General features: G+C 34.2%; 2 protein-coding genes across 5 annotated transcripts; one reads left to right on the top strand and one right to left on the bottom strand.

The window, feature by feature from the left end:
• Positions 1–1,642: 1,642 nt before the first annotated feature.
• LOC127968270 (uncharacterized) lies at positions 1,643–20,133 on the bottom strand. Of its 4 annotated transcripts, none has more exons than XM_052569361.1 (7): positions 8,904–9,121; positions 7,918–8,115; positions 7,627–7,756; positions 7,161–7,252; positions 3,416–3,560; positions 2,211–2,291; positions 1,644–1,825 (listed from the first exon to the last, which is right to left on the bottom strand). In XM_052569361.1, the coding sequence occupies exons 2-7, from the start codon at positions 8,071–8,073 to the stop codon at positions 1,692–1,694; spliced, it is 738 nt and encodes a 245-aa protein (XP_052425321.1). In that variant the 5' UTR covers positions 8,074–8,115; positions 8,904–9,121; the 3' UTR covers positions 1,644–1,691. The 4 variants fall into 4 exon arrangements, with proteins under 4 accessions (XP_052425341.1, XP_052425321.1, XP_052425332.1 ...); XM_052569372.1 differs by lacking the exon at positions 8,904–9,121 and adding an exon at positions 18,919–20,133 and having other exon boundaries at positions 1,645–1,825; positions 7,918–8,075; XM_052569352.1 differs by having other exon boundaries at positions 1,647–1,825; positions 7,918–8,075; positions 8,904–9,117.
• Positions 15,952–21,465, top strand: LOC127968436 (aerolysin-like protein). Its single transcript, XM_052569659.1, has 4 exons — positions 15,952–16,197; positions 16,645–16,705; positions 20,141–20,235; positions 20,342–21,465. The coding sequence occupies exons 2-4, from the start codon at positions 16,675–16,677 to the stop codon at positions 20,663–20,665; spliced, it is 450 nt and encodes a 149-aa protein (XP_052425619.1). The 5' UTR covers positions 15,952–16,197; positions 16,645–16,674; the 3' UTR covers positions 20,666–21,465.
• Positions 21,466–22,238: the final 773 nt, after the last annotated feature.

Below are 22,238 nucleotides of genomic sequence, written 5' to 3'. Positions count from 1 at the left end.
CTTTATTAGTTCTTTATGTATTTCAAGGTAATGGTGAGGTGAAAATATTAATTACCAATATGATCCTGTAATGTCACATCCTCATAACGTGACAGTTTGGTCGTCAGGACATACTCATCACGTTCCAGCAACGTTCCACTATAACGTCGCCACGACGGATATGGGAATCACAAAGTTACGTCACTGGAACGTTATGTGGTACGTCCCTGAGACCAATATGGTATTTTATAGGAACGTCCTCATAACGTGACAGTTTGGTCGTCAGGACATACTCATCACGTTCCAGCAACGTTCCACTATAACGTCGCTACGACGGATATGGGAATCACAAAGTTACGTCACTGGAATGTTATATGGTACGTCGCTGCGACTAATATGGTACTTTATAGTAACGTTCTCATTATGTGCCAGTTTAGTCGCTGGGACGTACTCAATACGTTCCAGCGACGTTCCACTATAACGTCGCCACGACGGATATGGGAATCACAAAGTTACGTCGCTGGAACGTTATTTGGGATGTCGCTGCAACGAATATGGTCTGGTGACGACGTAACTGTGTTAGCTGGGAACTTATTGATCATGAGCCCAACATGTAGCAAGGCAGGAAAACATTCATTCTAACTGAAGGAAGACATACTCCATAGAGCTAATGCTGTTAAATAGAGAGAGAGAGAGAGACAGAGAGAGAAAACAGGGCTATTCTTAAACTTTGAGCTCATTATATTGAAGTACAAATCCAAACACCAGAAACGTTATGCATCTTATGAATGATTAAATGTTATGAAAAGTAGCCTATGCGTTTTATTTACTCAAATGCTGTATGGTTGAAATAATATTTTAGTTCACAACTTTAAGTTCCATTGTTTAAAAAAAAAATGCTTTATTGGCTAACGTTTCATAAACCTTCAGTTGTTATGCTCTAAAAATCCATTGCCATTTGTAATTTCACAGTATTTTCAACTCCTAAATCACTAACCTTCAATGTCGCAATTCTATAATTTACACAATTCTATAAAATTCAAATTTACTCAGGCTGATGGCATTTTTAAATACATTCTTTTATTATTATTTATTTATTTATCTTTGAATAATGTAGCCTACATTAAATAGGCTATTTGGATCGTCCCTCATTTTATCTCTTATTTACTTAAAGAATAAGCACTTATTTTCTACAAGAATAAACATGATAGCATATTATTAACTCATAGAAATAATTTAAGCAACCCATACAGAAATGTAATATATGTCAATATATGTAAATTACATATATAATATCAGTTCCCATGTATGTCTGCTGCATATATGAGAATATATGCAAAACTCATATATGTAAAACACATAGACATATATGAAACATATATTTCAAAATATATCAAAAATGGCCGTTTTCATGTAAGTGCCATATATTTTCGCATATATGCACATATATGTGAAATATATGCAAGACGCATATATGTATACATGCATATATGTATTTATTTCCAGAGTACATACTTTCACTTATATTAGGGATACAAATATGCTTCTAATATGATGACACCATGTACTTTCACTTATATTAGGGATACAAATATGCTTCTAATATGATGACACCATGTACTTTCACTTATATTAGTGGTACAACTATGTTTTTTATATATCCTGCATATATATTTATACTCATGCCACAGAACACACAATTCCAGGTCTTTTCAAATAGAAACTTTAATGCATTTTGTTTTTAAATTATTTTTCCTGGACATTGCCAGTCTTAGTTCTGCCATCTTCCCATTCAGGGCTGCTCCGATCTGGCCAGTCGAAACTGAGTGTCTTGACATAACAGCATCTGAAAAGGTAGATTTTAAAGAAAAAAAGTTTTAGGTATAAAGCAGACAAAACACTGGTCAAAAATTAAAGACAAAAATCTTTATTGCTCCTTTATTGCTTTATTGCTAATATGATTGTCCATTTTTTTGCAAATATTTCTATGGGTGTGGTTCAGACGCAGGCACGAAGCCAAAAGGGGTGGTGGTAGCACAGCAGTAAAGGAACCTGGCTAGTATGCTAGTAGCCTGGAATTTGGAGTTCGAATCCCGTTCACCACCGTTGTGCCCTTGAGCAACGCACTTAACCCCAAGTTGTTCTTGAGGAGATCTGACTGAGTCAAGGCTCACAACACTATACATACAGACCTGTGGCAGATGATGTCAAATAGCAAAATCATAACTTACCCATTATAGCTTTCACTTTTATTTCATCCAGGGCGCTTCTTTTCTCCCCATCTCCCCCCTTTGAAACCTTGGATTCCCCTCCTGAGGAAAAAATATGTTTTTCAGTATGAAAAATAACCAGTATATAGTTTACGTTTTCATTATCAGCAGAATGACAATCAAAATGGCTGAAAACAGACACATACTGTCGGTCCATTTACATGCACAGCTTAAAGGTGATCTAAGTAACTTTTTTACCTTAACCCTTGTGGATTGTTCAAATTCACTACCCTTTAGAGTTGTTCGGGATGACAACATCCACTCAATTAAACTGCTGTAAAAATGTATCAGATTCATATTTTTTTTTGCATAAATCTGTTAATCAACCTCAGTCCTGATCAAAACTACCAAATGTTTAAAAAAAATCCAAGATTTTAACTCTTTAATTCCCAAGTTCATAAATTATGTCACTGATTTGGGGAAAAAAACACACAAAATGACTTATTTTCAATATAAAAACAATAACTGTTGTAACAGTGCGTAAATCAGACCTTTCTGTAATGCTAACGCTAATGAGTTTAAAGTTTTGTTAGCACTTTATGAATACCACTGGGACATTGTAATGTATTTTTGTAATAGATCTAATTTTGTCATTTTGGTTACATTTATTTATCCAAAAGTTTTTTATCAAAGAGGGACACACAATTTTATTTTTTATTTATATTTTAATTTATTTTGAAGGTGCATTGTGTCACTGTAAGTTATTAGAAAACTGATAAGCTACATTTTCACTGTTTACAATGGCAGTGCCTGCCATCTCGTTTACAAGCATGTTTTGAGGCTTGTTTCCTGTTACACTTATGCACAAAGGGGAAATTTAGATTAAACTGCATAACTGAAAATCAGAACAAAATAAAGAGTACATTTGTTTTGAGCAATTTCTTTGTCGGTTGTAGTTTGTTTTTAAATTAATAAAAAAAATCAATTAAAATCGAAAATCGGGTTTGGTGTGAAAAAATCGGAGATTTTTTTTTTAAGCCATATCGCCCAGCCCTACCAGCAGCATTTGTCCAAATTTAAGTCTTAACCATTCTATTTCATCAGAAAACAATCTGAAAACAGGGCTTTAAGTGTAAAATACCGAACTTGTCATTTAACATAACAAATGTGCCTATGGAATAAGCATTTTTAACTACACTCTACACTACTGCACAGACAATACTAACCTCTCAAATTACTTTTGATGAGTGTTTCAATGTCAAACACCCCAAGCAGCAAAATCCTTGCCATTGAAGTCCCACTAGATGCCTGGCAAGCAGAGCGCCACACACTTCGTGATACGTAAACACCTGAACCTGGGACAATTTCTTCCTGTTGAACAAAATGAAATAGATAGGCTTAAAAGTTTCGATTCAGTATAGTAAACAAAATATCCAGCATTCAAGATTTATGTACAATTGACTGTGTAAATTGGTCCCAATAGTATAATGTCAAGCATTCCTGGTCCCTACTGTCAATGTTGGAGATGTCATATTATCAATAAGTAGTGTGAAAAAGAGCCATTGCCACAAGGTACCAGGCAATTTGGGAGATTAGATTAGGACAAATTTACAGTAAATTGTATTCGATTATGACCAATTAATATACAGGGTTTTCCCAGGTTTGATCACCCCAAATTTAAGACTTTATTAAGACCATTTTAATGAAAATTAAGACCTACATCGCACCCATTACGCAGTCGTAAAAAACACCAGATTAAATCCCAATAATGACTATTACTAACAAACAAATGTCTTAATTAAAACACATTTATTATAAAAAAAACTCATTCAACAATACACTGCAAAGTGATGTTTTTGGTAAATATCAAACATTCATAACAATAAACAGATAAACTAATTTTTCAAATCGTCTTAGTAAAGTTTCTCAGCATTCAAAGTGCTTCAACCATTGCTTCAGAGGGGTAGACAGATAGGTAAGAGAGATATAGATAGTAGGGGTGTAACGGTTCACAAAATTCACGGTTCGGTTCAATACAATACACTTGTGTCACGGTTCAGTATGTTTTCGATACAGCAAAAAGAAAGAAATGCCAGAGTATTTTATTATTTTTTTAATTAAAATTAACATAATAAAGTATGATATATATTTTTTACTTTGACCAGTGATGGAGCTATAATAGACTCTTCTTAGGAGCATATAAAACAAAACAGCTCCTTGGAAAAAAATAAATGTAGCCTAATATTGTAATAGTTATAAAGTTATATTTTTAGTTCAGATTAACAATTTAATTGTAGCAATTGTATTCATAATGTCAAAATAAAACCAACGTAATGTTACTTGAAAGCATTATAGCCTACTATTCCTGCCAAACTTCCATGGTTGCAGTTAGTGGTACTACAGTAAATCCATGGTGAATGCTGCTGATCTGTGGACACTGGATAGTTCATTCATGGCACAATTTTTCTTCCTGGCTTCCACCCGCTGTTCGATCCTTTAATAACGGAGAAATGTGAATGTTTCTCACTAGATCTTGCAGCGATGTTTTTACTTCTGTGGCGAATTCAAATGCTTTCTTTAATGGATCTCTTATTAGCGCTGTGTAGGGCTGCACGTTATTTGGAAAAAATGACATTGCGATATTTTATTTTTCTGCGATATGTATTGCGATATTTTTTCATACAAAAAAAATGGGGTGAGCACACTTACATTCTCATTTTAAATGATTTAAACATCGACACCATCGTGTCAATTGATTAATATGCGCGAGGGAGAGAGAGCAAGACAGCGCTCTTGTTGTTTGAAGACGGATCGCTCTCTCTCTGTCTCTCTCGCGCACACTCTCTTCTCACTGTCTCTCTCGCGCGCTCTCTTTGTCTCTCTCTCTCTCTCTGCCCTGTTAAACTTGCATGTGTTTTTCAGTCCTGTTAATGATAAACTTTCCCTCTATGATGGTTAAGCTGTGCAATTAATCCGCGAATCACATTCGTCAAGGGCCGGGGAGCAGCTGTCCCGTACAGTTATTGAATAACAGATCAACTACGACAGCCTACATCGCACATCCTGCGATGTGACTATCGTGGATTCGTACATCGCGATATCGATGCTTAAACGACACATCGTGCAGCCCTAGCGCTGTGTAGTAACAGTGTCGCTTGATCACGATCGGCTCGCGCTGCACTCGTCCAAACTGATAAACAGTCCTTCAACCACACAATAACGAGCAGTTTCGTTCCGCTTACATTACGTTTGCACATTTGATGTTGGACAATGTTGTGGTCGCGCCGGCGGCTCTTTATGAGCGCGCTTGCCACGTGCAGCGTGCCTACATTTGAAATAATGAAATTTTGGTCAGCAGGTAAAATGGTCCAACGAACCGCTCAGTTAGAAAATAAACAGTTACACCGAACCGAACGACACTTCCCCATGATGTCTCTCCTCTTGACTGGTTGATTAGAATGTTGATCCATTGCCGCCGGCACGAAAACTAGGGGTTAACCGATTAAACGTTAAAAATTGCGTAACCGAGTGAAACATTTTGCTCGGTTAAGTGGCGTCAATGGCGTGCATTGAATTTAGTTGTAATACATTTTTGCACTACCAGAGACCGCTAGACCAGTTTTCCATGCGCAGTTTTATCCGTTTACCGTTACATTAACCCATACAATTTGTATTATGCATTTCCTAAACATGCTAATCAAACACTTTGTATGAACAAACCACTAATCTATAAAACACAATCGGTCTTCTGACCTTTTACTATTGTGTTGATATGCGCGCGAGAGAGAGAGCAATACAGCGCTCGTTGAAGATGGCGAGAGTGAGGCGTGCGCGGCCGGGGCTCTCTCACTGTTTGTTCTTATGCGCCCTGTCCACTGATCTAAATAATTCATTGTTACGACGACTTATTCCTTGTTTTAATAAATCGTGGACACGTTGAACTAATTCCCTCCCTCATTTTGATTTAACGAATTACAACATGGCCAAAAACAATTTGATACTATTAATTAGTGAATGCTAAAGACCTATTTTTTTGTGAATTGGTGAATATTCAGGTGAATTATTTCGTGGCCACGAATGAATAATAATTATTAAACTGTTTTTCTTACCTGTGAAGGCCGACTATTCTCGTACAGCTTTTTATTCCTTTTTTTTGTTTGTTTTTGTGAATTGGTGAATATTCAGGTGAATTTTTTGTGGCCACGAATTAATAATACCTCAGCACATTTTACAAGACCCTTCTCGATCACAGCGGCAACGAGCACTTTGATCACTTGATTTAAAAAACAAATAAATACTAGAAATTAGACGTTCTCTGGCGTTACACTAAACCCTGTTGAATTTTCACGTTGTTGTTGTTTCCCCCATTTCACCTTGCGTTGCAGTCTGGTTGACTTTGAATAAATAGGCTAGTATAATGAAATTTAAGACCTTCGTTTAAAAAATTTAAGACTTGGACAACGGAATTTAAGACTATTTAAGGCCTTAATTTAGGAACATGTCATTTAAGACCTTTTTAAGACCTTTTTAAGACTTTTAAGACCCCGCGGCTACCCTGATATATAAGACAAAGTGATTGCAAGCAGTTCACATACGTTCCAACAGCACTGCATAAAAAAGTACGGTAACACTTTAGAATAAGGTTTCATTAGTTAATGTTAGTTAATGTGTTAATTAACATGAACAAACAATGAATAATACATTTATTACTGTATTTATTCATCTTCGTTAATGTTAGTTAATGAAAATACAGTTATTCCTTGTTAGTTCATGGTAATTCACAGTGCATTAACTAATGTTAACAAGCACAACTTTTGATTTAAATAATGCATTAGTAAATGTTGAAATTAACATGAACTAAGACTTATAAAAGCTGTAGAAGGATTGTTCTTGCTTAGTTCATGTTAATTAATACATTAACTAACATTAACTAATGGAACCTTATTCTAAAGTGTTACCAAAAGTACTCACTATTTGAACAGGGTTTGAAGGGCTGGGGAGAGACCCTGGACTGCCGAGGTGCATGGAGCTTCTGTTGAGCATTTCTTTTATCTGAGGTATCTCTGCATCAACAGGAAAAAAGGGTGTGAAAGACTGTAGCCAAAAAGTATAAGAATAGAAGTATACTCTTTTGATCCTGTGAGGGAAATTCAGTCTCTGCATTTATTCCATCTATGTATTAGTGAGACAAACTGTTGAAAACATCACGCTTCTTATCAGTCCTTTTAAAATAATGATGTGATGATGTAAGTCCCCATAAACAATTTACACCAGCCAATTTTACTGTGTGGGATGGCAGGCCAGCAGTCTGGTCAATGAATAAGAAACATTGGCAGGTCAAGTTTTATGATCTGACAAAATAAAAGCCTGTATTTAAGTATTTAAGTTTTACTGTGTGTGTGTATGTGTGTGCAGAATGGAAATATAATACATTTACCTGTAAAGATGAATTTTTTTATTTCTAGCAATTCTTGACGCACAAGTGAGAGCTCGTTGTCACTATTTTCTGCTTGTTCTTCCAAGGAAATGGAATCTAGGATTTCAGCCCCTTGATTGTGAATGGCAGCCTGTGGAAACATATAAATTAAATTATTTTAAATTAAACATACAAATTATTGCCTTAGTTATATATATATATATATATATATATATATATATATATATATATATATATATATATATATATGATTATGGGGTAAAGAGTTAGTAAATTAAACAAAAAACTCACTTTGGTTCCACTGACTGTGGCCACGGCAGTAGGGGGGTCATCCTCATCCTCATCCTCCCACAGACGTTTGGCAACACGGATTCTCTTTCCCACAATGGCGTTGTCTTCGGAATCTTTCTTCGAACGTTTGTCCAACTTTCGCTCCAAAGTATTCATGTCTATTGCAGAGAAATATCAGTCACCATTGCCACTAACACACTGATAGTACCAACAAGGGTCTGAGTTAAAGGGATGCTCCACTTTAAAATGAAAATACTGTCATCATATACTCACCCTCATGTTGTTTTAAACTTGTATGAATTTCTCTCTTCTGCTGAACAGAAAGGAAGATATTTAGAAGAATGTCAGTAACCAGACAGATTCTGGTCTCACTGACTTCCATAGTAGGAAAAAAGATAACGTTATACTATGGAAGTCAATGAAACCAAAAACTGTCTGATGACGTTCTTCTAAATATCTTTTTTTCTGTTATCTGTTTAGCAGAAGAAATTCATACAGGTTTGAAACAACACAAACACATTCCTTGACAACGTGGTTTCGTATTAAGTTATCTATTTATGTTAATATAGCTTATTGCATGGCTTGGTTTAGTATGCGGCCTGTTATTTATTGATAACTGTTAACAAACCGCTGCGAAGTAACGTTACGCCGTTGCCATGAAAAACACAGCGTTGGACGCGGAACGGACTATTTTCTTTTGCGGAAGCAATACATTTTTTTTTTAAATCAATATTTTGTGTCAAATTATTTATTTATTTTGTACGTAACGTTAGCCATGTAATAAGAGGAATAATGTAGCCTATAGCGAGGCGGTTATTATTGAGAATGCAAGCCTTCAGGCTGATGCAAGACCCCTCTGCATTCAGCCAGTTGGGTTTGTTAACGTCTAAAAGTTATAAACCGCCTCGTATTACATTGTCCTTATATTATATCCCTGTGTAACTAATACAAAGCAGTAAAAAAACGTTAGGGTTGCACTTACTTACCTCCAACTGATTGAACGGTAGCCATATAACATTAAATGGGGAATCCACCTTTTGGTCGTTTTCCCACACCCCACTCGACGGCAAATTCGTCTTCGTATGTAATCACTTTCCAGATCAAAATTTCGTATGTATTTAATGTGAACAATACTAAATTTCCCCTCATCAACCCCGGCACACCATTTCACAAGCGCATACATGTCTTACTTCTCCTTGTCGTGTCTTCTTCATTAACGTTCATCAGGTTTACGCGGGTGTTGCTATAGTGACAGAACTGGTTTGAAATACTGAAAAAAAATCTCAATAAGAATTTTTTTTATTTTTTTTAAATCAAAACCAATATGTTACTGGTATTGTTATTATTATTATTATTATTATTATTATTATTATTATCTTAGTTTTAAAAATCAGATGGCCGTTACCGGAGGCTACGTAATCCACCAAGTAAATGTGCAAGAAAGCAAGGTCAGGCGACAGAGGGTATTTCTAGACTTATTTATGCAGCAATGGCTTTACATCTTGATAAAAAACTATGTAAAGAAATTGACAAAATATTGATTGATTTCATTTGGAAAAATAAAATACATTACATGAAGAAGACAGTTATTATGAATTCATATGAGAATGGTGGCTTAAATGTTTTGGACTTTGCTACATTGAATAATACATGTAAGGTTAATTGGCTTAAACAAATTGTTAAAAATCTTAATTCCATTTGGTGTTGTATTCCCTCCCATATTCTATCAAAACTGGGTGGTATTCATTTTTTTCTTAGCTGTAATTATAATATTGATAAAATACCAGCAAAACTAGCTGAATTTCACCGTCAGGCCTTTTTATCATGGTCTTTGATCCACAAGCACAATTATTCTCCTCATAGGTAATATATATGGAACAATAAGGATATAATATATAAACACAAATCGCTTTATCAGAAACGCTGGTTTGATAATGGCATCATATTGGTGGATCAGTTATTTAATTTGAATGGTTTTCTTTTAATTTATGGTGAGTTTTTGGCACAGTATAAGATTCCTGTTACACCAGGGGACTATGCCAAAGTTTTTGGGGCTATTTCTCCTGAAGTTTGTATGTTATTTAGACATCAGACAAGAATCAACATCCAACAATGGTCTCTGCCTAATGTAATGAGCTCTTATATAGGTAACATCTGTTTTTCTTTTAAATCACACAACAGTTCCATAAGAGCTTTATTTCTACAAGATATTGTGTCTTTGCCTTACGTTAATTCATATTGGAATCGCCTAACAGACAATATTGATTGGAAAATGGTTTGGTTAATACCTAATAAATATTTGATTACAAACAAGGTTAAGGAAGTATCATTCAAAATTATACACAGGATTTACCCAGCCAAAAATTATTTGGTAAAATTCAAATCTGATATCGATATTAGTTGCTCTTTTTGTGTTAGTTGCCCTGAAACTGTGGTACATTTGTTTTGGCATTGCCCTTTTGAAAAACTATTTTGGCAAAATCTATGTGATTTTATTGTGCAGAATATTGATCATCATTTTGTTTTGTTATGGAAATATGTATTATTTGGTATGTTGGAAAACAGCAAAGAAAACGTTTACATGATCAATCTTATTGTTTTACATGCAAAATTTCATATTCACAAATGTAAGTTCTCATGCAAAAAACCTTGTTTTATTTCTTTTAGGAAGGAAATGGAGCATTATATTGATACTATACGATTTTCATTGAAACAAAAAGCAATTAAAACAGTGAAAGTTTGTAAAACAGTGAAAGTTTGTAAAAAAAAAAAAAAAAAAAAGCAAGGTCAGGCAAGGTTCAAATATAGACGAAGAGATACATTTTGATATTAAATTATATTTTCCAAATTAATTCTGGACATTAAGGTTTTTATTTATTTTTATTTTTTATTTTTTAGAAGAACTGGTTTAATAAAGATAATTTAAGTGTAGGTAAATATATTATTCTGACACAGATTTCAGAAGGTGGCGGCAACCAGACACTGTGTGCCAACTGCCATAAAACATATTTATACTTAATGTTGTCCATATATGCGAGAAACCAATACTATACTGTAATATATGCAGATATATGGTATTATATATGGAGGAACTCAAATATTTTCTTCACATGTTTGGACACATAAATGTTCATATCTGTGGCGGGCTTATATTGTGTTCTCAGATAAGTCAAATATATGTATACATATATGTTTCAGGCATATATTGTGTTCTCAGATAAGTCAAATATATGTATACATATATGTTTCAGGCATATATTGTGTTCTCAGATAAGTCAAATATATGTATACATATATGTTTCAGGCATATATTGTGTTCTCAGATAAGTCAAATATATGTATACATATATGTTGCAGCCATATATTGTGTTCTCAGATAAGTCAAATATATGTATACATATATGTCATGCTATTTAAAATATAAGTACATATATGGCCATATATTACATTTTTGTATGGGAAACTTGAAATTAAATACTATTAAACTAACTTTAAAATCTCAAGGAGTTTATAAGTTAAAAAGGGTAAAATGTCACAGTGCACGTTAAATAGCCTAAACGAACTTGTTTTAACAATATTATTAGAACTAACAATATAATAAGATTTTTTTTAAATGAACAATTCCTGTATAAAATGGGACAGCAACCTTTATATCGTCCACAGCTGAGCATTGCGAGAGGCGGATCTGCTCCAGAGCACGCGAAGTGAATGTCATTTTCAGAAGCAATAAAAAACAACTACTCTAGATTAGGCCCATGCAGGCAGTTCTGAAGTATATAATACTTATAATTACTGTTAACCCAGAGCAACAAATTTTAACAGATTAATCGCCTGTTTTCATTTACTGCATGTTTTCTTTCTTTATTTATTTTTAAACACGCTAAGAAATAAATTAAGTTTGTGAGTCCTGTACAGGTTGCATTTTAACGGATTAATCACCTATTTTCATTTGCTGCATTTTTATTTTATTTTCGATATTATATTATGATTCATGTATAACTTGCATTTTATTACATGTAGAAATAATAACTGCTGGCCTAATAATGTTATAATGTACCAACAGGATATTTTTAATTCCCTTCACTTTACAACAAATCCTTTAAATGTAGCAAATATATCAGAACAAAACAAGAATGAAAAATATATAATTCTAATGGATAAATATAATTGCAGTATATAATAATATAGGCTTAGCTATGAACAAACAAATAATAATAATTTAAAGCTAAGCATAAGGTAAGGTTGGGCTTTCTCTGTCTCTAACTCGGGAGAAATCCATTTCCATATTCATGATGTTGCCCATTTGAAGTTTAACTACTATTCATGAGGTAAAATAGGCTTTGTAGTTCACGTGTGTTTCAGTATCGATGGAAAAAAAATCATAATTAACAATATGTCATAAAGTGGACCGCTGCTTGTGCCGAATGTAACGTTGAACCTTTTTCCAGTGAATATGTGCACGAGGCTCCAGTGCGATCAAACAGATAATACTAAATTTTTGGTCACACATAAGGCATACTTAAAAAATGCAAAGTGTTAGTAGTTTTAAAAAAATCAAGAATTATAAAATAGTTAATACTAATTATTGCTAAATGCTGGACCGTTCCCATTTCACTCTGCATATGGAACCTGAAGATTTTTTTTAAACCAAGAATGAACCGAAATGAAAATGAAATGAAAACATTTAGCTTTTTATCCATGTATATATATATATATATATATATATATATATATATATATATATATATATATATATATATATATATAGGCCTTATATTTATTTACTGTTTAATAACAATAGCATGCATATGATCCTTTGTGTAAAGGTCTTCTTTTAATTTTTGATGAGTAAACTGTAGCCTAAGACTATCCTACGTTTTGAAATTAACTCACTGTAAATGTTTTAATATTTTTTTTAAGATTTTACAATGTTATATCATAATGTTAATGTTGTTTAACTTACTCCTTTTATCTCATTTTACAATTACATTCATTTCACAATTCGTCCCTTTGCGCCACCTGTATATATAATATACTATTTAGTTTAAGTTATAGTTCAAGTTAATAATGTTTTGCTGAGTAAAATAACAATATATATGGTTGTTTATTCCATTCACCTTATATTTAATTTATTTTTATTTTTTTCCAATTATTACAGCACAGCTGGCCTGTGTCAAAATGCTAGGAATCTAAAGAAATTAAAGGCGAAGAAGTCTTTTTGTTTGTTATCTGGCTCGGCTTGGTGTTCATCTTCAGTTCTCTCTTCACAGCAGTTCAGTCAGTGTACTGTTTGAGTAAATGAATTACTCCGGGATATTGGTTTGTTTGAACTCCGAGGGAGTGTCAGCCACATTAAAAAAGTTAACAGCTTAAGTCATTTGTGGATTAATGCGTATTAGAGATGCAAACAGTTTAAAACGATTCAGTTCGGTTTGGTGAAGTGGTTCAAAAAGATCCGGTAACATCGAATGTTATAATAGTATAGGTAACGTCGTTCGCGAACCGGATATCACAAACTGCTTTGTTTTGAACTCTCTCTCACAACAGACACGGAGGAGAACACAATGCTGAAAAAAGTCGTAGTTTTTGCTATTTTTGGACCAAAATGTATTTTCGATGCTAACTGACCCTCTGATGTCACATGGACTACTTTGATGATGTTTTTCTTACCTTTCTGGACATGGACAGTAGACCGTACACACAGCTTCAATGGAGGGACTGAGAGCTCTCGGACTAAATCGAAAATATCTTAAACTGTGTTCTGAATTATAAACTCCTGTTGTAACAGAGCTTATGGTCTACAATAATCCATAAGGAAATGAAAAAATTCTGGGATTTTGTTGAAGGAACCAGATGCAAAAATATGGGATATATCCTTGTGACACTATTCTATAATTCTACAATATATAGCACTGACAATATTGTTCTTATGGACCAGCGACTGCATAGTTTTAAGACTTTAAATTTTAATGTAAAGTATATAAAGCCACCGCAGGGCAGAGACGTTAACTGCAAGTCAGTCGCATGTTAAAATCATTCGCGAAACGGCAAAAGGGACGGATTGCGCACCAAATGTAATTGTAAAATGTTGGTTTGTAAACGGAGATGAAAGGACGAAGTAAAACAACAAAATTATAATATAACATTGTAACATCCTTAACCATTTGAAAATTTACAGTGAGTTCATTTCAAAACGTAGGATAGTCTTAGGCTACAGTCTAAGCCTTCACACAAAGGCATATATATATACCCGATTCCCCAAAAAGTTGGGACACAGCACAAATTGTGAATAAAAACAGAGTGCAGTGATGTGGAAGTTTCAAATTGTGATATTTTATTCAGAATACAACATCGATGACATATCAAAATGTTTAAACTGAGTGGCATCAACACATCTCAAAAAATTCAGACAAAGCCATGTTTACCACTGTGTGTATCCCCTCTTCTTTTTATAACAGTCTGCAAACGTCAGAGGACTGAGGAGACGAGTCGCTTAAGTTTAGGAATAGGAATGTTGTCCCATTCTTGTCGAATACAGCCTTCTAGTTGCTCAACTGTCTTAGGTCTTCTTTGTCACATCTTCCTCTTTATGATGCACCAAATGTTTTCTATGGGTGAAAGATCTGGACTGCAGGCTCGCCATTTCAGTACCTCGATCCTTCTACACAGCCATGATGTTGTAATTGATGCAGTATGTGGTCTGGCATTGTCATGATGGAAATGCAAGGTCTTCCCTGAAAGAGACGACGTCTGGATGGGAGCATATGTTGTTCTAGAACTTGGATATATATTTCAGCATTGATGGATGATAACTCCTTCTGATATTGCTCCACTATTTTTCGCCTCAGCATCGGGGGAACTGGTGATCCTCTGCCCATCTTGATTTTTAAGAGACACTGCCACTCCGAGAGGCTCTTTTTATACCCAATCATGTTGCCAATTAACCTAATAAATTGCAAATTGGTCCTCCAGCTGTTCCTTATATGTACATTTAACTTTTCCGGCCTCTTATTGCTACCTGTCACAACTTTTGTGGAATGTGTAGCTCTCATTAAATCCAAAATGAACCAATATTTGGCATGACATTTCAAAATGTCTCACTTTCAACATTTGATATGTTATTTATATTCTATTGTGAATAGAATATAAGTTTATGAGATGTGTAAATTATTCCATTCCTTTTTTGTACAGTGTCCCAACTTTTTTGGAATTGGGTTTGTACACAAATAAGTGTCTAGAGTCATGAAATTATTGTCTATTCATGTCTATTCATCAGCTATATTTTTGTCCTGTTTTATGTTCAAGGCTTTTTTTATGCATGCCACTAATCACTTTTCATAACAGTCAATATAAGTTAAACAAGCCAGCACTGACAATAAATATTAGAAGGGAGTAATTACATATTGGGGTGTTATAATATTATACTACATTTCCATTAATTAATTTATGATAATATAATTATATTAGATAACATATTAACCAATTTCAATTCATTTAAATTAATAAAGTAGCCTATAGGCAATAATTATTCACCACACTGCATGATGCAATGGCAAATTCAAGCATCTAATTAAAATCAACCACCTTCACCTAATTAATTATTAATTGGTTTAGTTTGAATAAATAATTTTCATTTTTTATTTGAATAAGAGAACACCAATAAACTTAGGCTAATATCAAATAGTGTTTCTAATACATTTCTGCACCCATAAATGACCTTCTTTTTTCTCATTTTTCATTCAGTTAGTGAAAGGCTTGCTTAGGAATGTGTACAATGTTAAAACATAAGCGGCAAGAAAATGACAGCACGGAAATACATTCATTATTTAGCAGGTAAATATGACCCGCTGGCGCTTATAGGTATAAACGTCTTTTGATCTGGTCTTATCTAAACAATTTTTAACAACGGGATGGTAAATTACACAATTTTAGTCAATGATTGGGAGACTGGAATGTTTCACTGGAAATCTGTTACGTACATTCGAAAAACAGATTCTAGTGTAAACAGTGACATAAATCAGAACGCAGGAAGGAGTGGGTGAGGCTGAGAGTTTTATGGATGATCACCCTCTTATTGGGCAATATGCCATCAAATTACATGTATATTTCTGTGGAAGTTTTCCTTCCAGAGAAAAAGCTTTTATAAATAATTTCCTGATATCAGTAGGCTACTATAAATAGGCTATGAGTAAAGAAATCCAGTGTGCTTCAGACTTCAGTCGAAGACATTTCCAGTCAGCTTCACTTCTTAATATACCACAGACTCTGCATAAACTCCAGGTGAGACGTGACTTACAATGACATAGACAGGTAGTGTGTTATTAGATTAGATTTAACTTTATTTTCATTGCAAATGTAAGGTACAAGGCAATGGTATGCACTAAGACAACTAATAACCTGTTGTTGGTTTAAATGCCAGCAGCATTGCAGGGGCACCATCAGAATGCATTAGGTAAAATACATATCTTAAAACTAATCAGATGCAAATGTAATGTAGAAATTGTTAAATGGATAGTTAATGGATAGTTTTCAGTAAAGCATTCAGTGAAGGAAAAATTTTACTGGATTTTGCCTGAATTAATACTCTTAATGTTTGTGTATTTATTTGATTTGAACTACCTTTTTAGAAAACTTGATTTTTAACGAGAATTTTAGAAAGATAAAATTACTACAAGATTTACAATTAAAAAATATTTTCTCTTTATACTTGATTTTTTTTTTCTACAGACTACAGACAAGGCATTATAGACAACTGAGATGGCAAACCAAGGAAGACATCTCTGTCCTGGTATGTGTGATTTAAAAAAAAAAAATTGTTTCCTTTTTTATCCAGTTGTGAATCCAAAAATAATTATGGTAACGTTATAATACATTTAATCAATAAATCAGCAACAAACATTATATGTTTTACAGTTTTACAGAACATTACATAATGATTACAAATCGTTTGTTCATGTACATTTATATATTTTATAAAAGAAATATTCAAATGATTTTATCAGAATTGATACATTGATTAACAGCTTAAATTGATTTATACACACCAGAGATGAGCAGTTGAGTTAGTGACTCGGACTTGAGTCGCTTCTTTATTTGAACTACTGGAATTCTATAACTACTAGAGTGGCCATAGCAGTCATTCTGACCATTCATACTAGATTGAACTGAATGCCATTTTTTGTCATATCATATTTACATTCAAAGCTTCTTTTGAGTTTTTACAATGAAGCTTTAAATGTCTGTCATATTTTATGAAGTCATCACCTTAAAAAATAAGATTTTTTTTGTAATATTGAATTGTGCAAGAGCTACGTAGACCACTCTGAATGTGCGTGTCTCGCTTTGTGTCCAGCAAGTAGGAGAGCAAAAGTTATTCACAGCAGTAAAAATATTGTATTTGAAAGTCTAAATGCCAAAAAATATGAACTGAAGCAGAATATTTCTGTAGATAAAACATGTTGTGATTTTTGGAAATTATTACATTTTGTTAAACTTGTTTACGTTGTATTTTACAACGCTCTAGAGTTAAATTAAATGTTTGGATTAGATGAACTGGAAACGATTCTATGCAGTCATCACTGGAATCATGATCCATGAACAAATGGATCTGTTATAATAGTATAGGTAATAATAAACATCGTCACTGTCATTAAAACAAGCCTTATTAGTTTGTTTTATTTCACAATATCAGTCTTGTCGGGGCTAAAATCAGCCTGTATGCATTAGCTATAGCATTACACTAGCTTAAAAATAATAATAGCCATTAATATTTAATGACAGCAGTTGTTGTATTTTAGGTATCCACCCAGCTTTTTTTAAAAATAGGAATTTTATCTTAGCAATAGAATATAAAAACAACTACAACAAAAGTTGCTAGACAACAGTGACATGCATCTTCAACCACAGGAAAAAGTTGCTAAATTATAAATTATATGCCGTCTGAAACAAGACCTTTCTGATCTACATCTAGCATTAATAATATATAGGCCTAATTATGATTTGGGAAAACTAGGATGGCTTGGGATGGAACTTAAACTTTGAATTTGTTAGTTATCTTTATTTTCCGCTCAAGATGATAACTTTTTTTTTTATTGTCGCATTTCTGAATATTCCGCTCTATTCACTCATTCAGTGGGGTCGCTCACTCAAACCAGAATGGCCTGCTGGTTTCGAAAATATGTATAATAAAAAAAATAAAGGCTGCCTCCAACTAATTTTTTTTTTCCATTCATGGGCAATTCACCCCTTTATATTGAAAGTAAAAAGTGACGTGACATTTGTGCTCTGCATTTAACCCATCCAAAGTGCACACACACAGAGCAGTGATAACACACACACAGAGCAGTGATAACACACACACACTGTGAACACACACCCAGAGCAGTGGGCAGCCATTTATGCTGCGGCGCCCGGGGAGCCCGGGGTGGTGTCGAAGGTGGAGAGAGAACTGTACAACTGATAGTGCCGGCGCCTCATTACATTGTCTGCTATATATTTTCTTCTTATTTATTGCAATTGATGTGATGAGTTAGGGCAATTGATTGATAAAATATTGAGATACAATTTATACAGAACAAACATCTTTTAAAAAGAGTTTTCTATAAAACAAAACTTAATGAAGTCGTAAAAATCATGTTTTAAAAAAAAACAGCGCCGTTGCTCCCCGGTCTTCACCTTTTCTCTTGCCGCCTCCATCTCTTCCTACAGACTGAGCTCGTCCGTCATCTCTGAACCAGTTATTCAGCCAATAAAGTGTAGGCCTGTGTATTTAAAAAATTGTGTCTAGTACTATATAAATTACAAAGGTTTAATTAGCATTTTTATTTCAAACGACCCGACCGACCGCGACACGAATATCATTAAAAATATTTTTGGATGACTCGTAACCACGGGTGACTGCAGACACCCGCTCATTTTGGATCAACCCGCGCATCACTGCTAGATAGTGCTTTTAAAGGGTCAGTTTACTTAAAAATGAGAACTAACCAGTGTTTTACTCACCCTCAAGCCACCCTAGATGTGTTTGACTTTCCTCTTTCAGATAAATCCCATCAGAGTTATATTACAAATTGTTGTGGCCCCTTTAAGCCTTTCACTGGGGGTAAGCAGGTGTTGGCTGTCAACAGTTCAGAAGATGTGAAATAAAGTACTAGTGATGTCCGTTTTGTGAATGGATTATTCGATTTAACCAGTTCTTCTTAGTTAACCTGTTGAACCAGTTCACCAAATCGAACTGAATCGTTTGAAATGGTTCTCGTCTCCAATACGCATTAATCCACAAATGACTTAAGCTGTTCACTTTTTTAATGTGGCTGACACACCCTCTGAGATAAAACAAACCAATATCCCGGAGTAATTCATTTACTCAAACAGTACACTGACTGAACTGCTGTGAAGAGAGAACTGAAGATGAACACAGAGCCAAGTCAGATAATGAAAGAAACATTGACTCGTTCACGAGTCAAGAACCGGTTGCATTGGTTTTCTGATCACCAGTACACTGAACAGAGAACAGTTTCTGTCAGACGCGTCCGATTCGAGAACCGAGGAGCTGATGATACTGTGCATGTGTGATTCAGTGTGAAGCAGACTGACTCACAGAGCGTCTGAACTTAACTGATTCTTTTGATGATTGATTCTGAACTGATTCTGTGCTAATGTTATGAGCGCGGGTAAACGAAGGCTTGGATGAAGGGCAATCTGGCGAAACGTAAGTTCATTTAGTAACATATACATCGCAATGGATTATGTATAGTAAGTGGATCATGGTTTCTGCGCTGATGACACCTAAAAACTTAATTGTAAGCTTTTCATGATTATGAGGTTTTTAACTGACTAAAGTTATGCTTACTGTCTTTATATATTTGAATGTTTGATAGACTTGACACTATTACGTCATCACCAATGATGTCATTACATCGAGCGTGAAAGAACCGGTGAACTGTTCATTGAATGAACTGTTCACCGAAAGAACCGGTTCGCGGAAAAGAACCAAACTTCCCATCACTATAAAGTATGCACATCTGTAATAAAACATGCCTCACACAGCTCTGGGGGGTATGGGATTGGGATAAAAGTCAGGTGCAGTTGTGAGTCCTGCTAATAAGGAAGTCAATCACTGAATGTCAATGTCACTCTCATTAATAATTGAACTGTGTGTGAATTCTACTGTATTTAGTCCTTTAAAGAGGACTGACCATTCTCTAAATTTCTATCTCACCAGAAACTGTGATTGTGGGTGGGACGGGAGGTGATGATTTCTCCTTTAAGTCTGCCTCCTACGTCACCATTAAGAAGGTCAACGTTACTTACAGTGAGGTGTGTTTTGGTTTCATTCTATTGTAGCATATTTATTCCTACAATTTTTTAACATTTTCAATTCTTTTTTGTTTGTTTGTTGTTGTTGTTGTTTTTTGCCTTTTAGACAGCACTGACCTCAATCCAGGTGATTTTCAACTGTGGCCACATGATTAAAGTGGGTAACTTAACAGGATCGCAGAGTCAAGAAATTAAGTTTGATGACTATGACAAAATTACTTATGCAAAACTGTGGCCAAATATAACTGGTAACAGATGTGGGGGGTTTGAGTTTGTGGTTGCAAAAAGCAATGGAGTCACGACAACATTATCTGTGAAGTGTAAGCAACTGGGTCAGCCTGTGTGTTTAGATGTGAAGTCTGGAAAGATTAATGGCATTACAGGCAGAAGTGGAGATGAAATCGATGCTCTGGGCTTCTACTTCATTTAGTCTACAGCTATGCATGCTTACAGGTTGCTGACAGCATCCAAAATATCTGCACAGCAATCTTATAATCATATACATTTATCAGATAATATACACATCAGATTTAATGACTAAATGTGAAGTATCAGATTTGAATCAATCAATATTACTTTAAAAATTTCTACTATCAATTAATAAATTTCAGGCTCTTGTATCCATACTCGGCAAAAAAATAAATATAAATAAATTAAAGCTGCAAGCAGCATTTACCGGGGTTCAAGCAGTTTAGGCCTCTGGGGTGGTCTCGGCCAACCAGGATGTATGGATGACATTTAAACACATCCAAAAGACAGACACACACACTGAAATTAAATGATTAAACTAGTTTTTAAGAGTTTAGATGTCATTCAGGTTTCACTGTAATCATAATGTGGCAAAATTGTAAAAACTGATGTGTCTGTATGAACAAAATAGAAAATGTTGACTAAATGAGATTTCAAATGTTGTAACAGTGGTTTTTTATTGTTTTGGCATGAATTCATAAAACCTTTCAACATTACTGTTTAAGTTAGCTGAATGAGCCCATTAGTGGTTTTCCGCTTCCATCTAGTGGTTATAAATGGCAATTTCTCATGCATCACTGTGTTAAACCAATATAACTGTTGACCTATCTCCTCTTAAATTTTGCATGCTTGTTAAGAATGAAATTATGCATTATTTTACACAGTTTTGATAATTTGTAGGCTTTCTGTTTGTATTAATAGGCCTTTGTGTACACTATGTAAAGAACATATAATAAAATTACTGGTTTATAGTTGTCCAAATGCAATTGTTCAACCATTTTTTTTATAATTATTGACCTTCAGAGTCTAGAGAATTGTACCTCAGTGGTTTTATTGATTTTCAGCTAAAACCCTTGTAATAGTTTGCAAAAGTAACATTTTAAAATTATCTTGAAAATTTAATTAACAGTTTTATTAACAACATTTGTCCCAGAGGTAAAGTTGTTCAGAATGAGATCTATCATATGATATGAAGATCTAGTGTTTGTGTGAATATATGAGCATTTTCAAACAATCTGAGGCCATTTACCATATAAATTGTGTTTTTGAGACCTTTTTCACTGTTATAGCGCCACCTATGGTCCGATCTCCATTAAACTTTGCGTGCCTGTTCAGAGTAACCTGTCACATGTTTTCACCAAGTTTTGTAAAGTTTTCAGTTTTCATCTAGGTTTTATAGGCTTTTGGGTATTTTGGCCACACCCCTTTTCCAAATTACCCTGTCAAAGGTAACCAAAAGACCAATTTAAATTTTTTCTTGATAATTATTGATCTGGAGAGTCTAGAGAATATCACTGCAGTGGTTTGATTCCAATCGGGCTAAAAACCTAGGGCTAGTTTGCAAAAGTAGGTTTTTATCATATTCTTGAATAATTAATGAACGATTTGTCTGAAATCTTTGCTCCCTGAGGCAAAGTTGTTCACAAAGAGGAGATCTATCATATAATATTAAGATCTAGTGTTTGTTTGAATGTATGAACATGTTCTACAATTTGTGATCATTTTCAATTGAAAATTTGTGTTTTTGAGGCTTT

Source organism: Carassius gibelio, chromosome A4, assembly GCF_023724105.1.
Source record: "Carassius gibelio isolate Cgi1373 ecotype wild population from Czech Republic chromosome A4, carGib1.2-hapl.c, whole genome shotgun sequence".
NCBI classification, from domain to species: domain Eukaryota; kingdom Metazoa; phylum Chordata; class Actinopteri; order Cypriniformes; family Cyprinidae; genus Carassius; species Carassius gibelio.
The sequence above is the reverse complement of the archived record's forward strand: the minus strand, read 5'-3'. Positions and strand labels throughout refer to the sequence as shown.

Excerpts from the sequence above, each read along its gene's own strand:
- LOC127968270 (XM_052569352.1), bottom strand. The coding sequence starts at position 8,928 with ATGGCTACCGTTCAATCAGTTGGAG. Across the intron at positions 8,076-8,903 it reads TACCGTTCAATCAGTTGGAG|ACATGAATACTTTGGAGCGA; the intron begins GTAAGTAAGTGC and ends TCTCTGCAATAG. Across the intron at positions 3,561-7,160 it reads CTTCAAACCCTGTTCAAATA|GAAGAAATTGTCCCAGGTTC; the intron begins GTGAGTACTTTT and ends TTTGTTCAACAG.
- LOC127968436 (XM_052569659.1), top strand. The coding sequence starts at position 16,675 with ATGGCAAACCAAGGAAGACATCTCTGTCCTG. Across the intron at positions 16,706-20,140 it reads AGGAAGACATCTCTGTCCTG|AAACTGTGATTGTGGGTGGG; the intron begins GTATGTGTGATT and ends CTATCTCACCAG. Across the intron at positions 20,236-20,341 it reads TCAACGTTACTTACAGTGAG|ACAGCACTGACCTCAATCCA; the intron begins GTGTGTTTTGGT and ends TTTGCCTTTTAG.